General features: G+C 41.8%; 1 protein-coding gene across 1 annotated transcript in view; it reads right to left on the bottom strand.

The window, feature by feature from the left end:
• Positions 1–25,876, bottom strand: part of NLRC3 (NLR family CARD domain containing 3) — a 43,890-nt gene extending 18,014 nt beyond the window's left edge. The window contains exons 1-12 of the mRNA XM_089659991.1: positions 25,845–25,876; positions 22,316–22,602; positions 17,749–19,423; positions 16,861–16,947; positions 16,143–16,226; positions 15,810–15,893; positions 10,060–10,143; positions 8,103–8,186; positions 7,848–7,931; positions 7,213–7,296; positions 400–483; positions 179–262 (exon numbers count right to left, since the gene is read on the bottom strand). Of these exons, the coding sequence (XP_089516117.1) occupies positions 179–262; positions 400–483; positions 7,213–7,296; positions 7,848–7,931; positions 8,103–8,186; positions 10,060–10,143; positions 15,810–15,893; positions 16,143–16,226; positions 16,861–16,947; positions 17,749–19,423; positions 22,316–22,602; positions 25,845–25,876 (2,753 nt within the window). The remainder of the gene's footprint in view (positions 1–178; positions 263–399; positions 484–7,212; positions 7,297–7,847; positions 7,932–8,102; positions 8,187–10,059; positions 10,144–15,809; positions 15,894–16,142; positions 16,227–16,860; positions 16,948–17,748; positions 19,424–22,315; positions 22,603–25,844) is intronic.
• Between the last annotated feature and the right edge of the window lie 1,596 nt (positions 25,877–27,472).

Here is a 27,472-nt window from a genome sequence, read left to right as displayed (position 1 = left end):
TAACAGAAACCTCGCCAGTTATGAAAAGAAAGAAGCACAGTGCAAAAAAAAGTGAAATTGATGACTCATTAAATGGCTGCCCGTATGTGTATTAACGAAGTATACATTTTACTACCCAATTACTTTCTGATTCCCAAAACTATGTCACTTATAGATTCAGTTGAATGCAGAAACGTACTGTAGAGTGTCCAGGCTGTGGTTCTCCTTCAGTGCCCCAGACAAGGCCTCCACTCCTTCGTCATGCAGAAGGTTGGCTGTCAGGCTGGAAGGACAAAGGGCATACATATTGTACTTTATACATTTCTGTACAGCCTGAATGCATAACTGATATTTGGTAAAATACAACAAGCATCAGACAAATCCTGATTTGGGCGAAGTGGACAGAGGACGCTTACTTACTCTAAGTGTGCCAGAGTGGTGTTTTTCTGGAGGGCCTGTGCCAGAGCTCGGGCTCCCTCGATGCTGATGGAATTCTCACGCAAGCTGAGAGAGAAAAACAAAATAAACTAGACAACCAAAACGAGAACATCTGCCCACATGTCCCACTTTTTATACCTTATATTATAATAATGTGTATTAAGTTAGGTTTTTGCAGACATATTAGAAGTTTAATGAAACTGTTTCAGTTTGCACCAGAAAGTATAAGCAATGATAAGATGACCCTGAAGTTTTCTTTGTCCAGCTAATTCTCAGAAAGCTAGCAAAAACAGTTTATACCAAGAAATGTATATGTCATGTTTCATGTAGTTAGCTTATGGTGGAAACTTACAAGTTACAGTTTTGAAACTTGGTCCCCCCTCCCTTATTCTTTCTGTATCCTATATAATCTTAGTAATGTCTAATAAACTTTGAACATCTCTGAACATAAGCTGCCTGCTGTTATTCCGTGTTCATGGGGTGTTCCCAGAATTCTGCTGATAAACCAGGAATCTTTCCACAGACCGGGGGTCTCTGAGGAGATAAAGAAAATCGATCCTTTCAGGCACCAGAGCACAAATGGCAGGAAAGACTGACTACTGTCTACACATCAATGCCAGGACAGAGTTGCCGAGAAAGCCATGCATGGTCATTGCAAATCACACCTGCGTGGCTGTTTAAAGTGTATGATGGTATAGCGATAACTCTATGTTCACATCTTTGCGGCCGCGCGGGCCGCGTTTTGCACAGGCATGAGGGCCCATTCATTTGAATAGACTCCCGTGCCCGTGACACACAGGGAAAGAAGTCCCTGCACTTCTTCCGAAAACGCAGCCAGCACGGGAACCTCGGTTCCCAGTATGGTTGGGTTTTCCAGTGCGGGCAGCATGCCATTATAACTCCGCATTTCTCTGTGAGGGTGGTGCGGCTGCAGGGATTTTCGTTCGTATCCACAGCAGCACCACCCTTACAGATGTGAACCAGTGGTAAGAGTGTAAACAATTAGAGTCGCACTCCACCATAGAATCTTCTTAGTGCTTTATCACATAAAAGATGGAATATACAACATTTTATTCCCAAGCATCTTGCTCACTGGTCTAAAGTAGGGACTGTATGTATGGCCACAGTTCAGTTTATTTTTAGTTTTCAATAGAGCAGGAAAAAGTTACAACCCTGCTCTAAAGTATATTTTTGATACGTGTGCCTTGCCGGGGAGATTTCCTTCTTTTCCTGTCACAAAGATGCATTAGAAAGTGAGAAAAATTCTCCACAAAGTGAGTACAGCTCCCTTCTTACATAGCTGTTACCAGTACAGATGGATTTATTGTCACACTTGTTCTGGTGACAGACCTAAAGCATTCTGTCAACAGAGAAAGAGAGGGTGAATGTACAATGCTGGAGCATAGATAACAATAAAGCTTAGCGGGATCTAATCCGTCCCTAACGAAAAACAAGCGTTGGCTATACAGAAACCTTTAAATCCCATTCACAACACTGCATTAGAAATGGCACATATGTTTTACTTCCAGCTAGGGATGAGTACAGGCATGTTCGGATCTTAGTCTTAGTGCTGGGCCAATCATAAGTGGTGGGGGGCATTTCTCACCACGCAGCCGCACATACACTATATTGCCAAAAGTATTGGGATGCCTGTCTTTACACGCAGATGAACTTTAATGGCCCCCCAGTCTTAGTCCGTAGGGTTCAATATTGAGTTGGCCCCGCCCTTTGCAGCTATAACAGCTTCAACTCTTCTGGGAAGGCCGTCTACAAGGTTTAGGAGTGTGTCTATGGGAAGGTTTGACCGTTCTTCCAGAAGCACATTTGTGAGGTCAGGCACTGATGTCGGACGAGAAGTCCTGGCTCGCAGTCTCCGCTCTAATTCATCCCAAAGGTGTTCTATGGGGATGAGGTCAGGACTCTGTGCAGGCCAGTCAAGTTCCTCCACCCCAAACTCGCTCATCTATGTCTTTATGGACCTTGCTTTGTGCACTGGTGCTCAGTCATGTTGGAGCAAAAAGGCTGTTCCCACAAAGTTGGGAGCATGAAATTGTCCAAAATGTCTTGGTATGCTGATGCCTTAAGAGTTGACTATAATGTCATGACAAAAAAAAAAACGCACAAAAGATGTAGCAAGCAAGATTTTTTTAAAAAACGCACAGATGTGAAGACCTTCATAGATGGTAACTAGTTTTAATGTGCTTTTAGTGCTTTGATCCTGTGTTGCAGCACACATAAAATACAGTGGTGTGAACAAGCCCTTATAAACCACACTACCTAAAATAAAACACCTATTATAGGGACAATTTATTAATCATGAATAAAAGCTATTAATGTACAAGTCGACACTCCTGTATACAAATGAAGATATTTGATATTTGATATGTCCTTATAAATGTTGCCATGGGGGAACGGATCAAATTCAAAATCCTAACATTGACGTACAAAGCCGTCCACCATACTGCCCCGTACTACATCACTGACCTAATATCCAAGTACCGCCCAGCACGCACACTCCGCTCCTCACAAGACCTCCTTCTCTCTAGTTCCCTGGTCTCCTCCTCCCATGCCCGCCTCCAGGACTTCTCCAGGGTGTCACCCATCCTCTGGAACTCCCTGCCCCAACCCATCAGATTATCACCTACTCTCCTCTCCTTTAGGTGCACCCTGAAAACCCATCTCTTCAGGGAAGCCTACCCCACCCCCTGCTAACCTGCCGACCTCCTCCACTCTTCCTACCACTCCATCCCCCCCAGCTATATCCTCCTGTACCACTTTCCCCTCCCTCCTAGATTGTAAGCTCGAAAGAGCAGGGCCCTCGATCCCCTCATGTTTTGCATTGTATTGTTATTGTTCTGTCACATGTTCTGTCCCCCTTTGTAATGTACAGTGCTGAGTGAACCATTGGTGCTTTATAAATACTGTATAATAATAATAATGGGGGGCAACAAACAACGAATGGTAATTGTCTTCTATGAGATAACTGAACTGGAATATATTGGATTTGTTTCACCTAGCCTCTCATCTATTGCCAGCATAAATGCTTTTACATAAACAAGTTTGTAATTTATGTTCATTAGTCCTCCAACTGATCCAGGAAACTGGCTCCTAGAAATAATCGCTGAACAGTTATCACTAAAATAAACCGAAGAAGAAACGGTCAAGTGACCAAGGGGGACAAAAGACAATGAACAATGTCTGTAGCAGCAGCATTCTGTCACATGATCCTCTGTTATGAACTGTCCACCTTCCTACCCATGAGCCAACAGCAGCCAAACATCAACTTTTATCTCAGACCACCAGAGGGTGAAATACAATTTCCAGTTTGACAGAACAGTAAATAATATCAAAATAACTAGAGGATGTATCTTCAGATGGAAACCACTTCTAGGGTGAGTTATGGCTTTTCAACTTACAGCCTACAGCAATGCTTCCCAAACTGTGTTCAGTTATATGGCTACATCCTGACCTATGTGATATCAAAGTACCACCTGTACTATTAAATATAACAACATAACCCATGCACCTATACTACCAGCAACCAGCTGGATGTTGTTTTCTGAAAAAAAAGTTCACTGGAACACAAATGTGTTGTACCTCCTTGCACCCCTCTTGAGTGCCTCTGTCAGAGAACTGCTTCCTCACTGCTGGGACACAGGAACAAGGTATTATTGCTAGGCATCGCACCCAAGGACTAGACAACACTAGCTTAGGTGCAACTGGAAATATTTTATTGAACAGAAATACAGGTTTTTACTTGCTTCAGAAATAGGGGCAGTCCCCACATGAACAATAAAAACTAATATTACACATTTGGGATAAACATCCCACACCAATTAGATAACAAGGTAAAGCTGACACCAGACTAATCCCATCATGTAGGAACCTCCAGGAGGATTAGTCAACAAACAGAAACAATAGGTGACTCAATTAACAATGTTAATGAGACACAACGGTAAACACACAACACCTTAATAAACAGATTTCAGCAAGAGACCTCAGCATCAGGTTGTTTTGAGCTGAGTACATTAATATCTGCTTAGAGTTTTTGAGTCTAGGATGGGGGTTGATGCAGTCACTGCTGGTTTGGGCACAGAGACCCCAAATCTGTATCCTTGTCCTCCAGTTCTCAGAGTCTGTGTGTTTCGAGGAAACATGGACTTGAATCTGAAATAAAACTACTCCAAAAGGTCCCCCAGGCACACACCTCCCAAACGCTAGGGCCCATAGTCAGTAGGCAAGAGGCTAACCTGCAGTCTCCTCCAAAAGACCCTGTCCTGGTTGGGTCTGTCCCAACAAACAACCCCATACAAACTGTTACCCCATGCTCCTTGTGGTTGCACACTTCCCACACTGCTGCAAAACCTAGCCTGTAGCTCTGACATCGGCCTGCTGGAGTTTGTTATACTACCTGCAGTAATCATTGATACTGTGACTGTACTGACGTACACATAAAGGTAAGTGTTCCGTTCAGCGTGAGGGGCTCATTACTTGCTCAGCTGGAAAATCCTCGGCTGCTGCTCCAGCTTGTTGTACTCTGGCAAATCAGTCAGAAAAGAACATGAATCACTGCACTCTGGGCTGCAGCAATTTTTCTTGTTTATCGAATATTAGTAGGGGGTCCCCTTGGTCATTAAGCAAGAAAAACAGCGAAAATCTTTTTTTGTGGTGAAATGCGTTAAGGAGGTGGTGGTTTCTTTTCAGTGGCAACGCCGTGATTGCAGCTTGAATTGAAGTGTGTGGTAGAGCGGAGATCGGACTGCATCTCTCCTTCATCTATTCTGTACAATGGTGAACCAGGACAGGCTTCTGTGAGCCAAACCCCTGTTTATCCATGGACAGGTGAGAGGAGTGCGTCTGGCGCGGTGCTGTGGGCATTGGAAGTTGTTGCAGGTCAAAGTGTGGTGATCGGGGTGTTGCTAGAACCTGGCATCCAGATCACGTGCCCCAGGTCTCCTTTCGGATATGAAGATGTTTCATTTTATGTGTTATACAATTTTGGAACATCGTATATTTTATCTATTTTATAATCTATCTATTATTTATTTTGTCACCATAATGTGATATTGCAGTTTTTAGACCAATTCAATTTTGTTTAGATTTGAAAAGATTATATTAGACTGAGATTTGATCCAAAGCAGTCATCTTGGTATCCTACCAGCTACTCTTTTAGCCAAAAGGTGACTCTGGATTATTAGGACCTTAACCTCTGGTTCACACTGATGCAGTGCGGAATTTGCAGCGTTTTCAGTGCGACTTCTGCACCGCATCAGAATCGCACCCTGTTCATGCGAACCGCTGCGGGTGTGTATGTTAAGTTAACCACTTCCCGACCGGCCGTTGCATATAAACGGCCGGACGGTGGCACTGCAGGGTCGGGTGGCCGTTTATAAACGGCCTCTCCGCACCCTGCTTGTGCGCGCTCCCTGGGAGCGCGCAGCACCGCGATCCGGTGCCCGCTGTGTCCTCCGGACACAGTGAAACACCAATCGTCGGACGGGACCTCTGTACGAGGTCCCGATCATGTGATCACTGATTGGCCAATCAGTGATCACATGCAAAGTAGTAAGCAAGATGTCACTTGTGACATCATTGCTTACTACGTGTGAAATCTGTGAATGATCACAGAGGTCACATGGTACAAAGCTATTCACAACAGCCTTGTACCATGTGACAAGCTGTGACCAATCACAGCTCACTCATTACTTCTCAAGGAGTGCATGAATACAGCCAGAGAGAAAGAGAAATGATTGCTTTTACATCCTATATGGGTGTAAAAGCAATCAGTGTAAAAAAAAAAAAATCTTCATCACCCCCCCACAAGTAGTACAGTGTCACCATGGTGACACTGTACTGCTAGGGTGACAGTATGTAAAAAAAAAATAAAAATAAAAAACAATAATATAAAAAAATAAAATAAAAATGTAAAAAAAAAAATGTTTAAAAATTATAATTTTTGGTTATAAACTAATTTGGATTTTTTTTTTTTTTACTAAAAAGATAACGGAATAAATTGTGGCCAAGATTTATGATGAAATATTATTTATTTGCAAAATTTTATAAAAAAAACACTTTTTTCGAAATTTTTGGACTTTTTCATTTACATAGCAAAAAAAATAAAAATCGCAGCGGTGAATAAATACCACCAAAATAAAGCTTTATCTGTCTCAAAAAAATTCATTTGGGTACAGTGTTGCATGACCGCGCAATTGTCATTCAAAGTGTGATAGCGCTGAAAGCTGAAAATTGCCCTGGTCAGGAAGGAGGTAAAAGTGTCCGGTCTGGAAGTGGTTAACAACACCCCGAAAGTGGTCCGCAAAACGCGGTGCGATGTGCAGAATCGGATCGTATAGGTGTGAATACCCATGCTGTCCGATTCTAGTGCGGACCCACGAAAGGGTCCTGCACATTTGTGGTGCGGTGCGAATAGAGCCATACAAAATGTATGGCTCCGATCGCACTGCACACAAATCGCATGTGATTTGCACAGCAATGCGGTGCGGTTCCTGTGCAAATCACATGCGATATACGAAGCCGCACGTATGTGAACCCAGGATAAAGATGCCCCCGGCAGTGATTCATTCCCTTTTCTGACACTCATTGCAGCATCATGCTTGTAACCAGGTGTGGTGACATTTCTAGGAACCCTGCCAGCCTAGAAATGTGGTCTTTGGTCAGCCCACAAATCAGGGACTAAAAAGTACAATAGGGAAGTAGACTTTCCCCTTATAAATGGCCTTAGCCAAGTTCACTTTAATGTACTATATAGTATATAGACAGAGATCCCAGACTCACTTTAGGTGTTTGAGGCTCCGATTCTGGCTAAGGCCAATGGTCAAAGATTTCAAGCCTTGGTTGCTGATGGAATTACTCTTCAAACTGAAACAGAAAGAGTTCCATTAATACATAGCATTTTATAAGAAAAACACTTTTTTTCTAAATTTTTGGACATTTTCATTTATATATCGAAAAAAATAAAAATCCCAGTGGTGAATAAATACCACCAAAATAAAGCTTTATCTGATTCTAAAAAATGCTAAAAATTTCATATGGGTACAGTGTTGCATGACCGCGCAATTGTCATTCAAAGTTTGATAGAGCTGAAAGCTGAAAATTGGCCTGGACAGGAAGGGGGTAAAAGTGTCCGGACTTGAAGTGGTTAAAAGGTGAACTTAGACTTTAGGGAAAAATTATGCAGTAAGGCATGGAAGCAAACATAGTGATTTAGCCAGTAAGGTCAGTGATCCCAAGACAGGTATAAATGGAATGGTGGTTGCCAGAATCCAACATGGAAGACAGACAAGCTTGATGCTGTGCTGAGAAAAAGCTTATGTGCACACTGTGAGTTCCCAGAAAGTCAGGTGGCACTTTGCAGGCGGATTGCATTTGTATGGGGTAAATAAAGAGGTAAACCTGTTTGTATCACTTACTCTAAGGTAATTAAACCTGAGTTCTTGGTGAGAGCTTCAGCCAAGGCTGTGGCTCCTTTGTCTCCCAAGGTGTTGCTGGATAACCTGCACATAAAAAGAACAGGTGTTGGTCGGCAGGATGGGCATAGAAATATACAAAGCAGTGAGTTATATGAAATGTTAGGTTAGATGTTTATTTCTATCATTTGTGATACAGAGGAGTAATAATGGGAGGACACAGAGAATGGGCAGGTACAGCTATAATCATGGACTCACCATAGCTCCTGGAGCACCTGGTTCTCTTTGAGGCTGGTTGCCAGGCTCTCTGCCCCCTCCCAGCCAATGCCATTCTTCTGAATGCTGCAAGATAAACAGGCATGCATCTAGTTTTCTAGCTAAGATCTGACTTATCAACAGAACAGCCCCCAAAACATTCCAAGTCTATACACAATAAAAAAAAATATCAGTGATCAAAATATTAATTTAATGACTGTAGTCAGCTGATAGTCTCCATATTCTCCTATGATAGCCAGTCCAAAGCAGCTTTGATTTGTTGGTCATTTTTGCATTAGAAATCTGGTTGAAATATTCTGAATATAACATATATTCATTGACTTAAACCCAAAAACCCACAATTATAGTGAAAAAATCAAGACCCAAAGAGATTACCCAAAAATAAAAAATATTTTATTCCGGACTTTGTCAACAAGGACAAAGTCCGGAAGAGACGAAACGCGTCCAGGGCACGTGACGTTCCCGGAAGTGCTGTGGCGGCCATTTTGGATTCTGGAATCCCTGTGTGTTGGAGGTCTGGAGAGTAACGGTGCACTTCAGGTGTCCCCCAGAGCTACAAAGTGATAGTGCTGGATAGGAGTAGCAAGGGGGAATTACCTGGTGATCGGGAGACCCTCTACACACAGAAAGGGGATCGTATACTGGGCATGAGGAGTTTGATGCTGTCTTGCTGATCTTATCGTTTTTATATGTAAGTGGCTACAATAAATTTTATATATGATTATAATTCACATACTGATTCCTGGTCTGTTTGTGAGGTCCTGAGGAACAAGAGGATACCAATCTAAGGACACTCTGTACATATGTGGTTGATTACAAGCTGGAATCTGTTTGTTTTAGGCTAATTATGCACTTTATATATAGTTTGTAGTGATATTTATTAATTTTCTTTCCACATGAGTGCTGTGACACTGGAGTGTTTTTTTTTTTTTTTGCATGATACACGTGTAGCACTTTAGTTCTGGGATTTAAAAGGTAATATACTATATTGAGATTTTGTTTTTTGAGGTATTTGAAGAGCACCTGTGATTGATTTGCATCTTCTTCAGTGGAGTAGGAAGCGTCTTCCTATCAAGAAATTGATCTTTGTTTGGACACATTATTTGGACACTTTGCATATTGGGACTTTATTTTATTTTTGTTCTTTTATATATATTTTATATTTTTTATTTTTGGGTAATCTCTTTGGGTCTTGATTTTTTCACTATACTTGTGGGTTTTTGGGTTTAAGTCAATGAATATATGTTTTATTAGTACTTCAGGGGAAGGATATTGATATGACTTTAAGGGATTTCTGAGGATTTTATATATATATGTGTGCTGATTTATACTTATTCTTAATATTCTGAATATGTTCCATTATGTGTGGTCAACATTAAAATGTATCTAGAACCACACTTTTTTTTTTATAGATTAGGGAATAGCTAAACCCCCTATCACGCTTTTGTGTCCCTTTGCCAGATTTCCTTTCAATTCTTGTTCAAGAGACACAACAAGAAACGATAAGAAATCTCCCCATAGGAAAAGAAAATCCTCTCTAAGACAGTTGTCATCAGAACAGGTGTCCCCAATGGAAGATTTCCCCTTTATCCCAGTTCTGGGGACAGCTGTAAAGTTTTAGATTTCCCCTCGCTTTAAGTGCAAGTGACAATGATCAAACAGAGAGAGTGAATCTCTCTAACGGTGACACAGAGAGCGTGTTGATTTTCTGATATTGGACTGCATCTATGCCGTCAGCTTGGAAGCAAATTGGGATTTCTGAAGTTCGTCTTGAATTAGGCTTCAGGAATGCAGTATTCATGATATAGTAATTTGTATAGATGTGTGCTGAGGAGTGAAATACCTAGAGGATGTAAAACATCTACAGTCATGTTCCTGTGCTACATCCATGTGTGTCTGAATCACATGACCTTCCCCGGACAGACTGACCTATACTTACTTCAGGGTCATCAACTTTCGGTTCAGCAGCAGAGACTGGGCCAAGTACTGCGCTCCTTCAGACTTGATCTGATTGTTCTGAAGACTGCAAAATGAACAATGCCAGCTGAAAATGATATGCAATGTAAAAATGCTAAAAGTATATCTAAAACTGCTCAAGATACACTCAGGGGCGGACTGACAACTCATGGGGCCCACGGGCAATAGGGGATCATGGGGCCCCTGTGTCCTTGCCCAAACTCAAAAAAGCCTATGAAAAAGGTATCGGGGCAGCTCATGGGGCCCCCTACTGATCCCAGGCCCTCGGGCAGTGCCTGAGTTTCCAAATGGTCAGTCCGCCCCTGGATACACTATACTCTTCTTAAACTATATATGTGTCTACAACAAGATCTGACGTATTAAATGATGCAAGGATCATGGGAATTTGCTTCATATGCTATGGCCTTGCCCCAAATTGCACAGCTTTTGGGAAACAATTATTGATACTATTAATCAGACCTTTCAAAGTACAATTGCAGTGGATCCCAAACAATATACATTAGGTATTATAGGTGAAGTGGTACAAGACTCATATATTTTTGTTTCCAAATAACTTTTTATTGAAGTTTTTACTGCTTTACATTCAACAAAACTAAACAAACATAACAAAAAAAAAGAAAGAAATACAGAAAAAAGCCATAAAGTCCAATATATGACTCCTCACATGGAACAATAGTAATCTTACTTATACAATACCGTACTGAAGTCAAAGCAAGAAGTGCTATCAGGATACCATAACCAAACAGCAAGGCTGCCATAAGTCAGTTAAGCAGGAATCACCAGAAAAAAACATTCTTACTTAAAATAACCAAATTTTACGATGAGGTATAACAAAAATGTATCTTGTGTTCAACCCGTATGAATACAGACTGGGAGCCAGCCCATTGCTAAACCCAAAGTCAAATTTAACACACTGTGTTTGCCTCTCTACCATTTGGCATGGCCATTCAATTCTGTCACCACAGCAGCACATTCCTTATCTAAATGAGTAATAGTTCATCGGGGCCACTAACATTGCAGTAAGCACAGAAACACCAGGGCTAAGATGGGTAAACCTGGAATCTGAAGCCACTGCTTCCATAATTGTTTAAACTTAAGGCAGACCTTCAGTCATTTTTCCACCTTTCCTTGACTTAAACCTTCTGCCCTTGCTGTGTTTTCATTGGAAATCAAAACTGTAATTTGGTGGCAGTAAATACCCTATTTCCTATTGTAATGCCTATGAAATGTGTTGGCCTTGCACCTTTTGTTTCTTGGGTAATTTTTAAAATAAAGCATTGTTGCCCGAATGACAGGGACATGAGAGGTGACTGATGTATCATTTCTCTAGGTCAAAGGAACAAAGTCACAAGATATTCTTCTGAGAGCAAGATAAAAACTTGTTTATAGAATGAAACATGTTTATGACATCTAGTAACCTCACATTAGGAGATAAAAACCTGTTGAAGGACATCTAAGTTAGAAATCCTTAAGTCTGGGGGAGATGAAAAGAGGTTTTGGGGTAGATAAGAAGCAAAAGTGTGACTTTTCAGATAACGAATATGGTGGTTGAACGTGACTCTGTTATCCTCGCGGAGCCCTTCTGCTAGCTCCTGCTGTGGTGAATGGCGCCACCCACTATTGGACCGCTTCCAGAAAAAGGGTTTATAAGGCGGAAGTCCAGGCGAGACCAGTAGAAGCTCCCCTAGTGGCCAGAGGACGCCCTGACGCTGTGATATTTGCCAAGGCTATATGGGCTCATGACAGGTCGCGCCTACGGCTTCTCCGTGACCTCTTGGGCAGTTTGGTTCCGATGGGATTTGTTCCTTCCCACTTCCACATAGCTTCAGTAATGTATTAATTCTATGCTGTGATGCTGTCAAATGATGTGTCTATTTCATGCTGTAATGTTCACATTATTATTGGTGTGTGTTATTATGCAGATTGTGATGACTATAAGATATATCCTCCTGTGTGTCGTGTGATAATAAAAGTGGAGGTTTTCACAGTGCAAGAATATTGTAGTTGGATTCTGTTATTTCTTGGAGTGCCGGGTGAATGCTATGATGTGCCAGGGCAGGTATTCATTTGGTAGATGGTCTTTCACATGCGTAGAACATGTAATGGTTTACATGCTGGTTAAAAGTACCTGTATGACTACATGTTAATTGTGTGCATGTATATGACTTGTTTTTAGTTATTGCACCTAGCATCACTATTACACCTATACTTCCTCTTACATTGCTGGTCAATCGCCTATGCGAGTGATGTGGTTTCCTTCCTTCACACTGACTCCTGGGAGAGAAACTTCAGATACTCCAGGACTGCTCGGAAGGGGGCTGGAAACAGTGGAGCAGGGCTGAGGGGAGTCAAAGGAGAGCTGGAGGGGGCTGGATAAGTGCAGAGGTAGGAGGAGACGTGTAAAGAGCGATTGCACAGATGTAGCCAAGCCCTTCATGTACATGCGCTTCCAAGCCTTTGTGTTACTATATCAGCCACAGCAAATGTTCGCTGCCACTGCTTTAGTGACTTGTACACATCAGAACAGAAGTGCTATTTCCACTGCGCATGCGAGGCCTGGAGCCCCTTTACCATGGATGCGCAAGATTGCACTGGGCTGGCAAGGTGAAGAGATCAGCACTATTACCAGAATACTGCGGCCAGGGCTTCATTTGCCCTCACTACATATGGTCACTCACAATAGCAGCGTGGAGGATAGAAACAAGTCGGTTTGAAAGAGTAAGCTGATATTTACTATTATTTCCAAATTCTGCTGTACAATGTTTAAACTGTATATTGATGTTTTTTTTTTTATTCAGAGAGCTTGACTGCAGTACCACTTTAAGGAGAGTGCCTTGTTGCTTCAGTATATGTCTTTCTTTTAGCAGGGTCGAATTAACTTGCGTCCACCACTCCCCAAATGTGGGGGGCAGGTGCCCAAGCTACTTCAACAATATACATTTACATGCCAAAAACAGAAGTCAGGTGATGGCCATCCTGGCCTGAGTTGCATATAATTCTTCATCTAGGTACACTAATATACATGTCAAAGGATCATTATGGAAAGTCACTTGAAATACCTGGTTAACAGTATTAATTATAGTACTCCAGTAACGCACCAGTTTGGGGCATTTCCAAAACATATGCAAATGGTCTGCAGGGGATCCTCCACAGCAAGGGCAGTCTGAGGTCTCTCTACGGTTCAACTTTAATTTAATTTATGGGGCGTTCTATAGACCCAATGTATAACAAAGAGTTTTGACAACCGTTGGGTTAGAGAACTGGGCACAAAGGGAGCGTGTTCTAAGATAGAGTGCCAGATCTTTCCATCTATTGCTGTAACATCTGAAGACCAGCTTCTCCTGCTGGACAGCTACATGCTGCTTGGAGAGCAATCCAGAGATTTATAAGGAGAAGATATAAGTCCTTTCTTATCAATGGCAGATGCTAATTGATCTATAAGGGGGGTTTTAATCTGTCTAAGGGTTGCTCTGGCTTGAGTAAAGAGGGCAGGTCAAAGCTGACGGCACTGGAAGAATCTGCATGAGGGAATATCAAACAAGACTCGTATATTAGGGAGGTGGTCTCCAAAGGCCCGTAAACCTGTCCTACTCCACTAGAGGTCCATGGTTCCCCCTTCCTCACAATCATAGGTTGACCATATGGAATATCCTTTACGGTACAAGTGCCTTATTTATCAGAATAGGGCATGTCTGGCCAAATATGAAAAAGTGTGGAGAGAATGGTTGAGTACACCCAGGCTGGCGCCCATAGATCTGGTGTTACATAGAATACTGACATGATACCGTTAACATCTGTAAAGTGCTCCTGCAGATTAGGTAAATTGTTTGCTGGGCTTTGCGTAGGTCAAATGAAGGTAACATCAAAAGCTGGTGAAATATTGTATATTGAGCATTTTATGTGCTCATTTTTGGAAGCATTGCGTATCTCATTGCTAATCTAAGATCAATGTTGAGATATGACATGTACCCACATATATGTACTCTGGAATGTTTTGTTCTGACATTTCTCAATAAACATTCTTCTTGAAAAAAAAAAGTATATCTAAAGCCATCATTTTAAATTGTGGATAGAGTAGGGAAGGGTTTAAACTCTTATCTCTTCTTGTTGTTTGGACCAAAGTGGTCCAAATCTCCTATTTGACAAGTCTCCATTGGAAGATTTACCCTCTATTCCCTTTCTGGTGACAACTCAGTGGTCACCAGTACCTATACAGAGGGTGCATCTGCCTAGCAGAGAAGAAAAAATGGAAACTGAAGCACTACACCACTGATAAGAGGTCCAGATACAACTTTATTCTAATAAAAGTCAAAGGGACAATCCCAAAAAATTGGATTGTCCCCCTGACTTTTATTAGAATAAAGTTGTATCTGGACCTCTTAGCAGTGGTGTGGCATTTCAATTTCAATTTGTTACAGTACATTAGTGGCTGGAGCTGGAAGTCGTGACATCACCACGCATGCACAATTCCGATAGGCATTGTGGGACTTGTAGTCTGGTGGAAGCCGATTGCTGTATACATCTATGCTAGTGCCATAAAAAACATACAGAGAAGAAAAAGGGAATTTTTTAAGCACCAAAACTAAAAAAGAAAAAAAGATCTTATATAAAAAAATAAAAATTTATTGAACATAGTACATCAATGAAAAAACATAGTGTATGTTTTTTCATTGGTGTACTATGTTCAATAAACTTGTATTTTCTATATAAGATCTTTTTTTCTTTTGTAGTTTTGGTGCTTAAAAAGTCCCTTTTTCTTCTCTGTATGTTTTTTATGGCTCTGCAATTTTGGGATAAGCACCTTGTATGTTTAACACATTTGACCAGCACTATATATTTTCAAACATCTATGCTAGTGTTTTTTCCTACAATAAAGAGTTTTGAGGATTTTACACTATGGGAGCATGGTGCTCTTTTTTTCTGCCTTTCCAAGCATCTGTCCAGCGAGGTGCATGTGAGTGGAGGAGTAACGTGGGATTCCTATGTGCTGCTGTTGGAGGACCATATATGTGCAAGCGTGATTTGACTCCAAAAGTCATATACATTCATGTTTAGAGTGAGCACTGGGTAGGATACATAGGAGGCTGATTTAAAATCACAGAGATCTTCGCTGGGTACAAGAATCCATTGGTTTTGGACTATTTACCGCTGTTGGTATATGGATTGTTTCTGAGTTTCTTTGGACATTTAAATCTTTTGCATAGTAGATTTATCTATTTTCTTCATATGTATGCATGTACATTGAACTGGTCACAAAAGAAACATATTATTGATTTTAGATGTGGCATATTTTTGATATTGTACAGTGCACTACAAACCAAGGAGACTGTGAAAATCCTCTGGGGTGTAGAATCTGCCTCCGCAGGAACCATATCATTTGCATCACCTTCAATACTTTAAGATAGCAATACCAGTAAGACAACCCTATGAGTCCAGCACTTTCCTCAACTGCAGAGAAGCAGACAGCAACAAAAAAAACTGACAGAGGTTGTAACCCCTCCTCACTTTATCCAAAACAAAACAACAAGGTTTTGGGTTACCCACCATATTTTCAATTAACTATCCACTAGAACAATAAAACCTACTAGCCTCTGCTCAAAATACTGCACAGATGTCCCAACACCCACTCTCCAAACACTGGTTGCTTGAGGAAAGGTTAGACCCGTTGCCTGAACATATACATAAAGGGTAAACTTGGCATTTTCTACTCACTTTAGGCACTGCAGCACTTGATTGTTCTTTAGAGCCTCCGCCAACGCCTTGGCACCGCTGGGTCCAATTCTATTTCCATGGAGGCTGTGACACAAAATACAATGGGTTTATGGCCAAATTCATAATTCTAATTAGATTACAATGCCTGCACAAGGAGAAGAAGCAAACCTGTCTGCTGGTTATAGCCATCCCTTCCATTCACTATGAACTTGGGGCATATGAGGCAAGACCTCCATGTTCCCAAAACATGGCTCACAGAACAAGATGGCTGCCTCTGCTCCATGTTGGCATTGGATACTTATTAATAGCTGAGTCTGATACTGCACAACTTACTCAATGGAACAGAGTGTACGGTTCACCATCAGGGCTCTTCCCAGCACCTTCACACCTCTGTTACTCAGTTGGTTCTCTGACAGACTGCAAAAAGAGTACAGCAAAGGGCTCATACTGTAATTATTGCAGTATAAACAATATAATGATGGTCTTCTAATTGCACATGGTTAATAAGGGACTCCAGCCTAATTAAAAAACAGGAATATTGTTTTGACATAAGAAACACTTAATACAACCAATTTAACTTAGTGTTTTTGTAATGGAAGAACAGGTTATATAGAAACATCTTAGAGACCCTTGCTCTTTGTGTTGAGTTAGATCTAGAGCTCACCGATCAGCTGATTGCAGAGCTATAGGTTTGACTTAGCAGGGTTTGTGTTGGACCCTGCAGAGGGACCACTGCTTCATACGGAGAGCAAGGGTACTTCTCTACAGCATGCCTACAGAGGACTGGCTATTCTATTCATGAAGTGGCTGTTTTCAAAAGAAAAAAAATGTAAGACTTTGAACACTTTTTGTTTTGACCCACCTGGAATATATTTAGCTGATTTAAAGGTAAAGTTGGACTTTAACATGTATTTAAATGGTAGAGTCAATTTCTACTTAAGTAACGGGTTGCCTGAGATAGGCTGATCCACAGCAGGGGATTCTTGGCAAGTACTGGTGTTTAGAAAGGGGTTCATGGATTAGGAAAGTAAAGAAAGTCCAGATCTCTTACCTGATCTTCTGGATGGCACAGTCCTTGGCACGCAGGATGGTAGCCAGAAGCTCCATCACATCATCTTTAAAGTTGTTATTCTCCATTCTGTATTACAGAAAGATAGGAATGATTGATTGTAGCAGACTGCCAGTTTTCAAAAAGCCACAGAAAATGGCTATTAATAAATTTGATGTGATATTTGGTGGATCATTTATATTGCTGATTCAGGTTCTCACCCCAAACTTTCCTTAGTGAATCACCTAAAATAAATAGCTATCATTAGCTATTACCCCCTTCCCCTCAGACTAGAAAAGATCTTTATGTATGGTGGGTACAGACATAAAATAACTGAGTGCCTGGTTTCAAAGATCACATACTTTGTATATTGGAATTTAAGCCCAGATTTGTCTTGCTTTTGGTGAATACTGCCTGAAAAAGTAAAAAAGTAGTGGGCAGTTAGGTGCACACATTTAGTAAATACTGTATATCATCAGGTAAAAACCTGAGAGAGGCCCTAAACATTTTCATGCAAAACAACATTTTGGCTGGTTTTAGGTTTTAACAAAGCTCACAGAAGTACTAATACCATGTGCTTAGTATTGGGTAACCCAAACAACCCGGCAGGTGTCATGCAATGTTTAAACTGTTGCCTTTGAACACTGGGCTAGTTGGTGTTTTTTTAGGACAAAAGGTATGTTTAGAAGAGATTAGCAGGGCCTGGGTCCTGGGACAAAACTTTTTATGGAAAACTGCAGTTTAAATGGATAATTAAAAAACACTGTGAGGTTTATTTGTACTGTATGTAAACATATTGCAAAAAAAAAAAAACACATAAAACAGTTAAAAAAGCTAACAAAACAAACAAAATTGAACCAAACCTATTATAGATTCTTTGTGAGAATATACCTGAGGTTAGTGCAGTACTGTAGCTGCGGCAGGAAGTTTTGTACAAGACTGTAATTAAGACACTGGGAAAGGTTTGTTTCTTCGGCACAGCTGCGTGATGCTCTAAGTAAGAATGCAAGAGCACAGCAAGTCAAAGGGCTCAATTTTCTGCTGAGTGTTCCAGTCTTTAGAGCCTCCTCCACCATACTGATCACGTCTGTGTGGCCCATCTCATGCAAGCAGCACATTAAGTTCACCATTCCACAGGAAATTGTTTTGCTGGTGCTCAGCAGGCTCTGCAGGTAGTCCATTACTTGCCCACGGTGGCTACTTGGCTCTTCCTTGTTTGGCAGGCACCCAGCTAAAATCCTAACAACCTGCAAAGATAGGAGACCAGAAAGGAAGCGAAGGAAGATGGACAGCTGAGCTCCATCGGTTTGTAAAACCCTCTGCGTTGCACTTTTATAATGGTTTAGAAAGCCAAACTTGGGCCAAGAAACTCCTCCCTCAGCAAAGAGGTCAAATATTGCACGTTTGGCGGCAGAATAGTAGTGAACAGCTGCCAGGAACTCCTGCACAAGGAGGTGGGAGAAGCAGAAAGCGGGACAGGAGGGTGAATTCTGGGGCAGTAGCAACCGACTACAAAGGCTTCCTGGTAATATCGGAGTCTCAATCCCGCAAGATTTCAAATCTGACTCGTAAAACACCGTCCGTTTTCTAAGCAATCCCTGAAATGCCAACTTTCCTAAGTTGCCAACAGTTCGTCGGGCACTGCTTGGTTGCTCTATTCCCTCTAAGTAAATAAATTGAGCTTTCAGATACCAGGAGAAGATGGTGGAGAGTGTCATAGGTAGAGATGGATATGTAGAATCATAGGCACGAGCTGCAAAGCCTAGAGATACTCCTATGATGTGGCACAAGGTGGGAACAGAACACAAAGCATTTAATGAACGATGGCTATCTAGGTGCCCACAGATCCTGTCCACTAAGCCATTGGTATCATGTAAAAGCTGATCCATGTACTGCCTGATTTCACTTGATTCAAGTCCAGATATCTCCGTCATTCGATCCACAAGCCCTCCAGGAATCATAGCAGCAGCTCCTGGCCTTGATGTTACCCACACAAAGACATCTGGCAGAAGATTACCCCGTAGGATGTTGGTAATGAGACATTCAGGGGAAAGTTCTTTCTGAGGGTCAGTGCTAGCTATTGAGTCAGAGAAGTCAAGCGGGGCTCGAAGCTCATCCAATCCATCCAAAATCAGAAGGGAATTTGGAGGTGGCACTGAATAGCTAGGACAGGCAATCCGTATTAGCTTCTCCACAGATAGACGATCAAAGATGTTCAACTCCCAGAGATTCAGGGTCAACAAACAGGGAATGTTAGCACACAGCTCACCTCGTGTCCACTTCTCCACAAACAGCCTCACCAGGGTACTTTTACCAGCTCCTGCCACTCCTACAGTTAAGGTGATACGTGGTGGAAGGCTGACTCTCGACAGTGGTGTCAACAGTTTTTCCAAAGGCAATCTTTTAGGGGTACCTCTTCCACCCTGGCCTAATTCCAGCTGCACAATGTCATGTTCTTGAAGCTGGGCATCTGTAAGGCCTTCGACCAGGAGGAGAGAGTCCAACTGAGCTAGCAGTGGGTGCTGATCATATTTCACACTGTCCAAATGTTTCTTCACCAATGGATCTGTCACAAAAAGAGACACAATCACAGACAAATTAAAGGAAACAAACTTAAAAAATGTTCCTTGTCTGTTCATGTTCACCATCAAAATGTACACACTTGATGCAACTATTATTAATTTTTTTGGGACAGTTTCTGTACAACCTAAAGGCATTGTACACGTTCAAATGTTTTTGTTGTTTTAGCTACAGTAGGTATTAGTATAGTTATATTACCTGTGTAGTTTGTTTGCTTTACCTTGTACTGTTGGGCTCAGATATTGTGGCTGTGGTTTATGGTATCATGGCAGATCGATTTTCCTACGTCCATGCGATCATTTACCTAGCTTGTCCCTATTCGCTAAAGGGACAGACGTCTTGTTCCGGTCACAATCCATGCCACCATTTCCACAACCCAATATTTCCTCTGTATTGCATTCAAATGTAGGAGTGCTAATGTGAGGAAACACTGCATGGTGAGCTCTCTGTTAAAGTAGAACTAAATGCAGTTTTTTTTTATTTTAGATAGAGCAAGGTTTTTATCCTCAGTAGGGTTTATTTTTGCCATGTCTGCCGGAGGGGAGATTTCCCTTCACTTCCTGTACCATAGACAAAACAAGCTGAGAAGAGAGAAAATCCCTCTAAAGTAAGGAAATGCCTGGTTGTCACCAGTGTCCCAAATGGAAGATATCCCTAATATTCCTGTTCTAGGGACAACCAAAATTTGTGATTTCCTTTTACTTTCACATTTGTTGACAATGGTAAGCATAACAAATTGAAAGGGAGAATCTCTGTAACAGGGGCACAGACAGTACCAAAAACCTGACAGGTATTCTAACCCTTCTCTATCCAAAAACAAAACTAAGTGTTGCTTTTAGTTACACCTTATTTGCTCTGTCTGCTTCATATGTTTCAGATCTAATTATCAGATCTCACCTGAAGAGCACAAGACTGAGAGACCCAGGATTGTGGGATATGTAGTTTCCTCACAGGAAGTGTCAGTTCTTGGACTACTGACAGAGTTCAAGCACTTAGCTAACGTTTGTGGATCCGCCTCATTGAACTCAGTGGACAAGTATAACAGGTGTTGCTGCCTATCAAACTCTACAGCCGGAGTTAAAAATGCTGCAGGGCCAAAGCAAAGCATCACCTCTGCAGCATGTCTACAACCTTGTCCGGCTGTATTATCTAAATTTGAGGGAGCACCCAGGGGGTGGTAAAACTGTGGCTCAGCCTCCTGTTTTAATAGCCCCCAGCCACCTGAGTGAAAGAGCCCTAAGATAAGAAGTGTGTTACTGGTCAGATCGACTGTTGAAAAAAATATAAAAACAGAAAACTAAAGCAGCCACCACATCTAAGGACTGGTAAGCTGCAGTAAATTAAATTTTACTTTTTGGTTTAGCTACACTTTAAGATTTATGGCAATCTCCTCTCCAGTAAACACTTATCTTTAGATCCTAAACATCATAGTCATAACCTCACCCCTACAGCCGTTATGCCCTCCTATGAAAGGCTTGTGTTTGCCCCCTTATTTAGTTTCACTTATTATTATCTGAGCATGACACTACCAACTTGAGAAGCAAAAACAAAAAAGAAGCGCACCAACCTTGCGCATTACCTCATAAAACCTAATTTTTATTGAATACAGAATTATACTCACTAACAATGAAGTATTTCAAGCATGTAAGTTCTCAGAGGAACTATGGAATGGTAAAGCCGGCGAGAGTTCCTCTGAGAACTTACATGCTTGAAATACTTAATTGTTTGTGAGTATAATTCTGTATTCAATACAAATTTGGTTTACTGAGGTAATGCGCAAGGTTGGTGCGCTTCTTTTTTGTTTTTGCTTCGCAGTGTTGGTCGGGCTTCCCCAGCCTTGTTTGGAGCTGCACAACCCCATATGCACAGGTGGTCGAATTTTTGGTTCCATCTATCCACCTCTTTTGGGTCTCAGAGCGCAGGAGAGTTTGTTACTACCAACTTGAGAGCCAGAGGTCACCAGAAGTCTGTTTCTGCCCTACTAACTGCCAATCCCAACATACTGTCTCCCAGCCCTTGAACATGCATAATGTGAATATATAACAAAACCTATATTTGTTTACATTACAGGGCTCTGCTATATACCGCACATGTTATGCATTCTCAAAAGTTGGGACAGTGTGTGAAACCAGGCATTCAACAGGGTAGCAAGCGCTAGACTGTGACCTTTGACTCCTGACACTCAAGCTGAACTGTCAAACTCAGATAAAGTAAGCAATGGCTAAAAATGTCCAAAGATAAGGATTTCAAAAGCATACTTTACTCTTCCAGATCCTCTGTCACAATTCAGGTACCAGATTGGTTAACCTTGCTTCCAAAATATAGAAAAGATTTCCCCTTATGTCCTGTCCTAGTGACCACATAAAAAGCGAGTGGAACTGTCCTCTACCGGGACACAGACTGCAATACCACTTTGGGGGGGATTTACTAAAACTGGTGCACTCAGAACCTGATGTAGCTGTTCATGGTAGCCAATCAGCTTCTATTTTCAGTTTGTTCAATTAGGTTTTGACAATAAAACCTGGAAGCTGATTGGTTTCTATGCAGAGCTGCACCAGATTTTGCACTCTCCAGTTTTAGTAAATCTCCCACTATGTGCCCCAGGAATGAAATAGACATCAATAAAACATTTGGTTAAGGTTCCATTCTTGCCAATCACTTTTTTATAAACCACAGAACAGGGGCGGACTGACAACTCATGGGGCCCCCGGGCAATAGGGGATCATGGGGCCCCTGTGTCCTTGCCAAAACCCAAAAAAGCCTATGAAAAAGGTACCAGGGGCATCTCATGGGGCCCCCTACTGACCCCGGGCCCTCGGGCAGAGCCCGAGTTTCCAAATGGTCAGTCTGCCCCTGCCACAGAAAGCTGATGACCCACCATAATGACGTATGCGCAGGTAGATGGAAGAGCGACTGGTTTCTATGCAGGTCTGCAGCCCTTGAAGGAACCAACGGCCTTTCCCTCCTAGCATGTCCATCAGAGCCTCGGCCCGCTTGTTCAATGGTGTCAGTTCTTGAAGACGTCGGATCTCCTCCACACTTAGCATTTCCAGCTCCTGCAGCTTAGCCATGATCTCCTGCAGGGATTCCAGACTGGTGCTGGATGCCAGCTGCCTCCTGTACCGGAGGATCCATAGGCCTGGTAGAGAGGAGAGGAGCCAGTTACTAGAGACGAAGAGAGATAAACACTCTGGGCACAACAATGTAAAGCCAAATCAATAACACCCCTAAAGCTGAACACAAGCACTCCATTTTTCCCTTCCAGCTCAACCCAAGAAAGAGTTATCTGTTACTACACAGCCTATGCACAAAGTGCCTCCTGTCATCTACATACCTTCCATGTCATTGTTTCAAAACACCATGGAACTCCAAGCTTTCCAGGTTGTTCAAGATCCATGTCATCTCCAGGATAAGGTGAGAAGTGGATGGAACCCACCTAACATCATCTGGGTACAGAAGAATCTATTTCAAAATAGAAGAACATTTTACTTTTTTTTTCTTACATAAAAAGATCTTATTTTCAGAAATATTTTGCAGGGTTATGGTCTTGGTGTCATTTGCTTTTCTTCACTGTCAAATAATGTAGCATGTAAAGAAAACGTGTTGCAAACTGGGCAATTGTATTTGAGGATATGATGCAAAACACATAGGCATCAGAGGCCAACTTCAGAAATAATCGGACATAAAAATAATCAACAGATCCAAAGATATAAACAATTGAAGGTATATGAGAGTCTGTACTTTAACAGGACACATATTTTGCCCTCATATAATATACACCACATCCCAAGTATTATCAACACAAAAAAAAACTATTTTTGGAAAAGAAAGTGGAATTTTAGAGGTTTGTGTACTTTTTGACCAGGGGTATCGAAACCTTCTAGCCAAAGGGCCAGATTACTGTCCACACTTTAGGGGGCTGGAATGTGGCCAGTGGGAGAAGTCCTGGTATAAGTAATGTAGAGGTTTGGTTGTCAGTAGGAGTAAGAAAATTACATAGCACCTGTGGTCAGTGGGAGGAGGAATAGCGTCCCATCATTGTTATTGCTCAGAGGAATATTGCCAATTGTTGGTATTAGTGGGAGGAATAGTGATTCATCGTTGGTGTCAGTGGGAGGAATAGTGACCCTTAATTTTTGCCAGTGGTGGCAATAGTGCCTCTTCATTGGTGTTAGTGGCAGGAATAGTATCTAATCGGTGGTGTCAGTAGCAGGAATAGTGCCCCATCATTGGTTTCCGTGGTAGAAATAGCGCCCTATTGTTGGTGTCAGTAATAGGAATAGTGCTTTGTCATTGGTGTCAGTGGGAGAAATGGTGTCTCATCATGGGTGTCAATGGGAGGAAAAGGGCCCCATGGTTGGTGTCAGTGGGAGAAAAAGTACACCATTATTGGTGTCAGTGGGCGGAAAAGTGCCCCATTATAGGTGTCAGTGGCAGGAATATTGCCCCGTTGTTGGTGTCAATGGGAGGAAAAGTGCCCCATTGTTGGTGTCAATGGGAGGAAAAGTACCCCAAGGGCCGGAAAAAGGTAAGTAAATGGCAGAATCTGGCCCGCGGGCCGCAGTTTGGGGACCACTGTTTAAGACAGAGAATTTACAGAGATCACCTTATACGATTATCTAAAAATCATAAGTCTTTATTTTTTTTTAAATGGTAGATTTCCTAAAAGAAGTGTCATACCCTTGCTCTTACTGACTCGGTTCAACTAAGTATATATATATATATACACATTGATATTATTCATAACTCTCTATCATATATCTCCTAGATTGTAAGCTCGAAAGAGTAGGGCCCTATAACCCCTCGTGTGCTGTTTGTTGTTACTGTACTGTTTCATGTATTGTCCCCCCCTCTATTGTACAGCGCTGAGCAAACCCTTTGGTGCTATATAAACTCGATGTAATAATAATAATAATTATATGTTGTAATGATATGTAGTACAATCAGGGCTTTTTTTCAGTGGGAACATGGGAGGAGCGCAGTCCCGACACCTCCACCACTGAATGTAATGGCAAGGGGTGCTGGGATGTGCTGGAAGGTCTATTGATACTGGGGAATCTATTGGTGCTGGGAGAGTCTATTGTTGATAGTGGAGGAACTATTGTTGCTGGGGGGTCTTATGTTGCTGGGAGATATCTACTGTTGAGGGAGGGGTCATTTGTTGCTGGCTGATGAAGGGTCTATTGATTTTGGCCTCTGGGAGATCTATTAATGCTTGTGGGGGGTCTATTGTTGCTGGGGGTATTTTGTTGCTGGAAGTCTATTGTTGCTGGGGGGGGGTCTATTGTTGCTGGCTGCAGGGGATCTAGTTTACTGTTTTTCTTGTTATCGTTAACAAATTCCATGCAAATTACTTAGTACCACAAAATGATACTTGGCTCTGTATTTTTTTAAAGGGACGGTACTGGGGGGTTGGTAGGGGGTGGAACTAATGGACCTGCTCAGAGATGGTAGGGGGTGAAGACAAGGGTGATTTGGAAGGGGGAGTACCTGCACCTATTTTACGAGGAAAAATTCCCTGAGTACAATACAGGGTAGCTGGCAATCTTGAAGCGTTTCGCAGACAGTGTCTGCTTCTTCAAGCAGGAATGGAAATATCAATCAAAATGATATAATAACCGTTAACATACTGTATATACAGATCATAGCTCATCATTTGTCATTTCTCAATTACCATTTCATTAATATGTTGTTCATCACATAAAATCAACATTCACATACCAAGTCTTTTTATGAATCAGTGAAGATATAAGAACATCCCCACTTGGGACTGAAAGGGAAAAAGATGCACAAGAGTCCTGAAATACATATTCCACCATTTTACTTTAACAGGAAAAGTCAAGACTGGAACATCACTTTCCTAACAGGTTCATTGATTAATACGGAGGGTTGGTAGGCAGCTCAGATTTTACCGGAAAATTGAGATTGGCCTTCCTACTTTCAAGTACCTGCATTTGAATTGGTATCAGCCTCTTACAATTCCCTATACAATAGAGTGCACAATGGGAGAGGGAACAGAAGCACAAAGAGACAGTCAGTTGATTTAGACTGCTCATCTGCTAACAAGGAACATGTTGATAGGGGAGGAGAGCAGAGTGACAGAATATTGAGCCCATTAGTCTGCTGCTTCTTGATTTATAGGCTGGTCACAGGTTGGGGGAGGGACAAGACCTGTAAGTGTTGCTTAACAGAGAAAATCAGCTCAGGTCTTGCCAGATAGAGCTGGGTTGTATGGCAGAGCTGTCTAAATTTTAGGGCTGCATGAACAGAAATTCAAATCCTTTGACTGGTAAAACTACTCTATTATACGTATTGGATCTGTGTATGTAGCTGTTTGCCTTAAGTTCAGCTTTTTACATAGTTACATTAGTTCAGCTTGGACTAATGTAAGCATGAATGTGCCATACCTGGCCAATTCCCATGGAAGCTGGAAATCCATGTATTACGCACTGCTACTGATGTGACTGCCACTAGATTTGGGTCCCATGCCAAGTGGCTGCCCAGCTGTATATAGAAGGTCGCTTGCTCGGCATGGGTGCTATTCAGAGACACTGCATTTTCTCAATGAATGCTTTGAATTCATTGAGAAAATTCAAAGCATTCCCTGAAAGGTGCCCGTGCTGAGCAAGCGACCTTTTTTGTTCACATTACAACAGGGCAGCTGCTCGGCACGGGACCCAGAAGCTAGCAAATACAGTACATAATAGCGTTGGTCAAAGCTGGACCAATATAACTGCCATACCTAAACTTCAGCTTTAACTTCAGATGCAAATATGTCTGGATCTATTAAACTTTTTGACATGTGGCTTTCACAAGCAGAATGTTCTGCTTGGATATTTTGTCATCATATACTTTATAGCCCAGGCTTGTGACAGGTTTGCTTTAAAGAAGACTATGCATTGAAGAAACCAGATGCAAGGACTGGTATTATTATATTATACAGGATTTATATAGCGCCAACAGTTTGCTCAGCGCTTTACAATATAACAGGAGACAATACAGCAACAATACAGTTCAATACAAGAGGGATAGGAGGGCCCTGATCCTGGGAGCTTACAATCTAAGAGGGAGTTCATTCATCCCTACAATTCTACAAGTATACTTACAAACATCAAGTATGCCCAACTAAGTCTGGAACAAGATGTGGAACCACTGGCTATCCACAGTTCACTCAAATAACTGAAATTAACCAGGTTGGGTTAATTTCATCAACAGTACAAACAAAAGGCAGCCACCCCAACCTATAACTGGTCTTTGCAGCAAGAAGCACATGGAATGGTTATGCATGTCAAAAACAAGCTAAAATTCCCAGCTCACTTACCAGCCAGCCTGCAACAAACCGAATTACCCTAACAGTTCACGTTAAAACCAAGGAGTTTAATTTGTACATATTTGCAAATACATGCATAAGCTGCAGTGGCCACATAGCGGCACCCCAGTAAACTGCAGTCCTAACTCTATAAATTTGAGAGTCTCCTGAGTTGGAGCACATACGGTATATTACAATGGACATATTAAGGGCAGGAATGCCTGAAGGGAACCCACCCCTCCATAAAGATATAGGGGCACACTGGAAACCCAGCAATAGCACAAAGGCAGCGAAGGCGTCCAGTGCATCCCACTGGTTAATTTCATGCTCCCTACCTGGTTCAGTGGGTCCTGGGCTGGTACTTTATTTGGCTGACCATCTGGAAGGCTGGGTTATACCTCATTGTTTGTGGGGGATAGTAGAACAAGGTTGGCTGTCCTTTGGTGAGATTCCTCTTGGCTTCCCCTGCCTTTATGCCCACGAAGCTATTTGTAGATTTAAGTTATATTAGATTTGAAATTACTTATGAGCTCCTAGATTGTAAGCTTGAAAGAGCAGGGCCCTCGATCCCCTCATGTTTTCCATTGTATTGTTATTGTTCTGTCACATGTTCTGTCCCCCTTTGTAATGTACAGCGCTGAGCGAACTATCGGCGCTTTATAAATACTGTATAATAATAAGAATAATAATGAGCTACCTTACAATTGCCTTAAAAACTAGTCCAGG

Source organism: Staurois parvus, unplaced genomic scaffold, assembly GCF_062004578.1.
Source record: "Staurois parvus isolate SC_StPar_1 unplaced genomic scaffold, SC_StPar_1.0 ptg001193l, whole genome shotgun sequence".
Classification (NCBI taxonomy): domain Eukaryota; kingdom Metazoa; phylum Chordata; class Amphibia; order Anura; family Ranidae; genus Staurois; species Staurois parvus.
The sequence above is the reverse complement of the archived record's forward strand: the minus strand, read 5'-3'. Positions and strand labels throughout refer to the sequence as shown.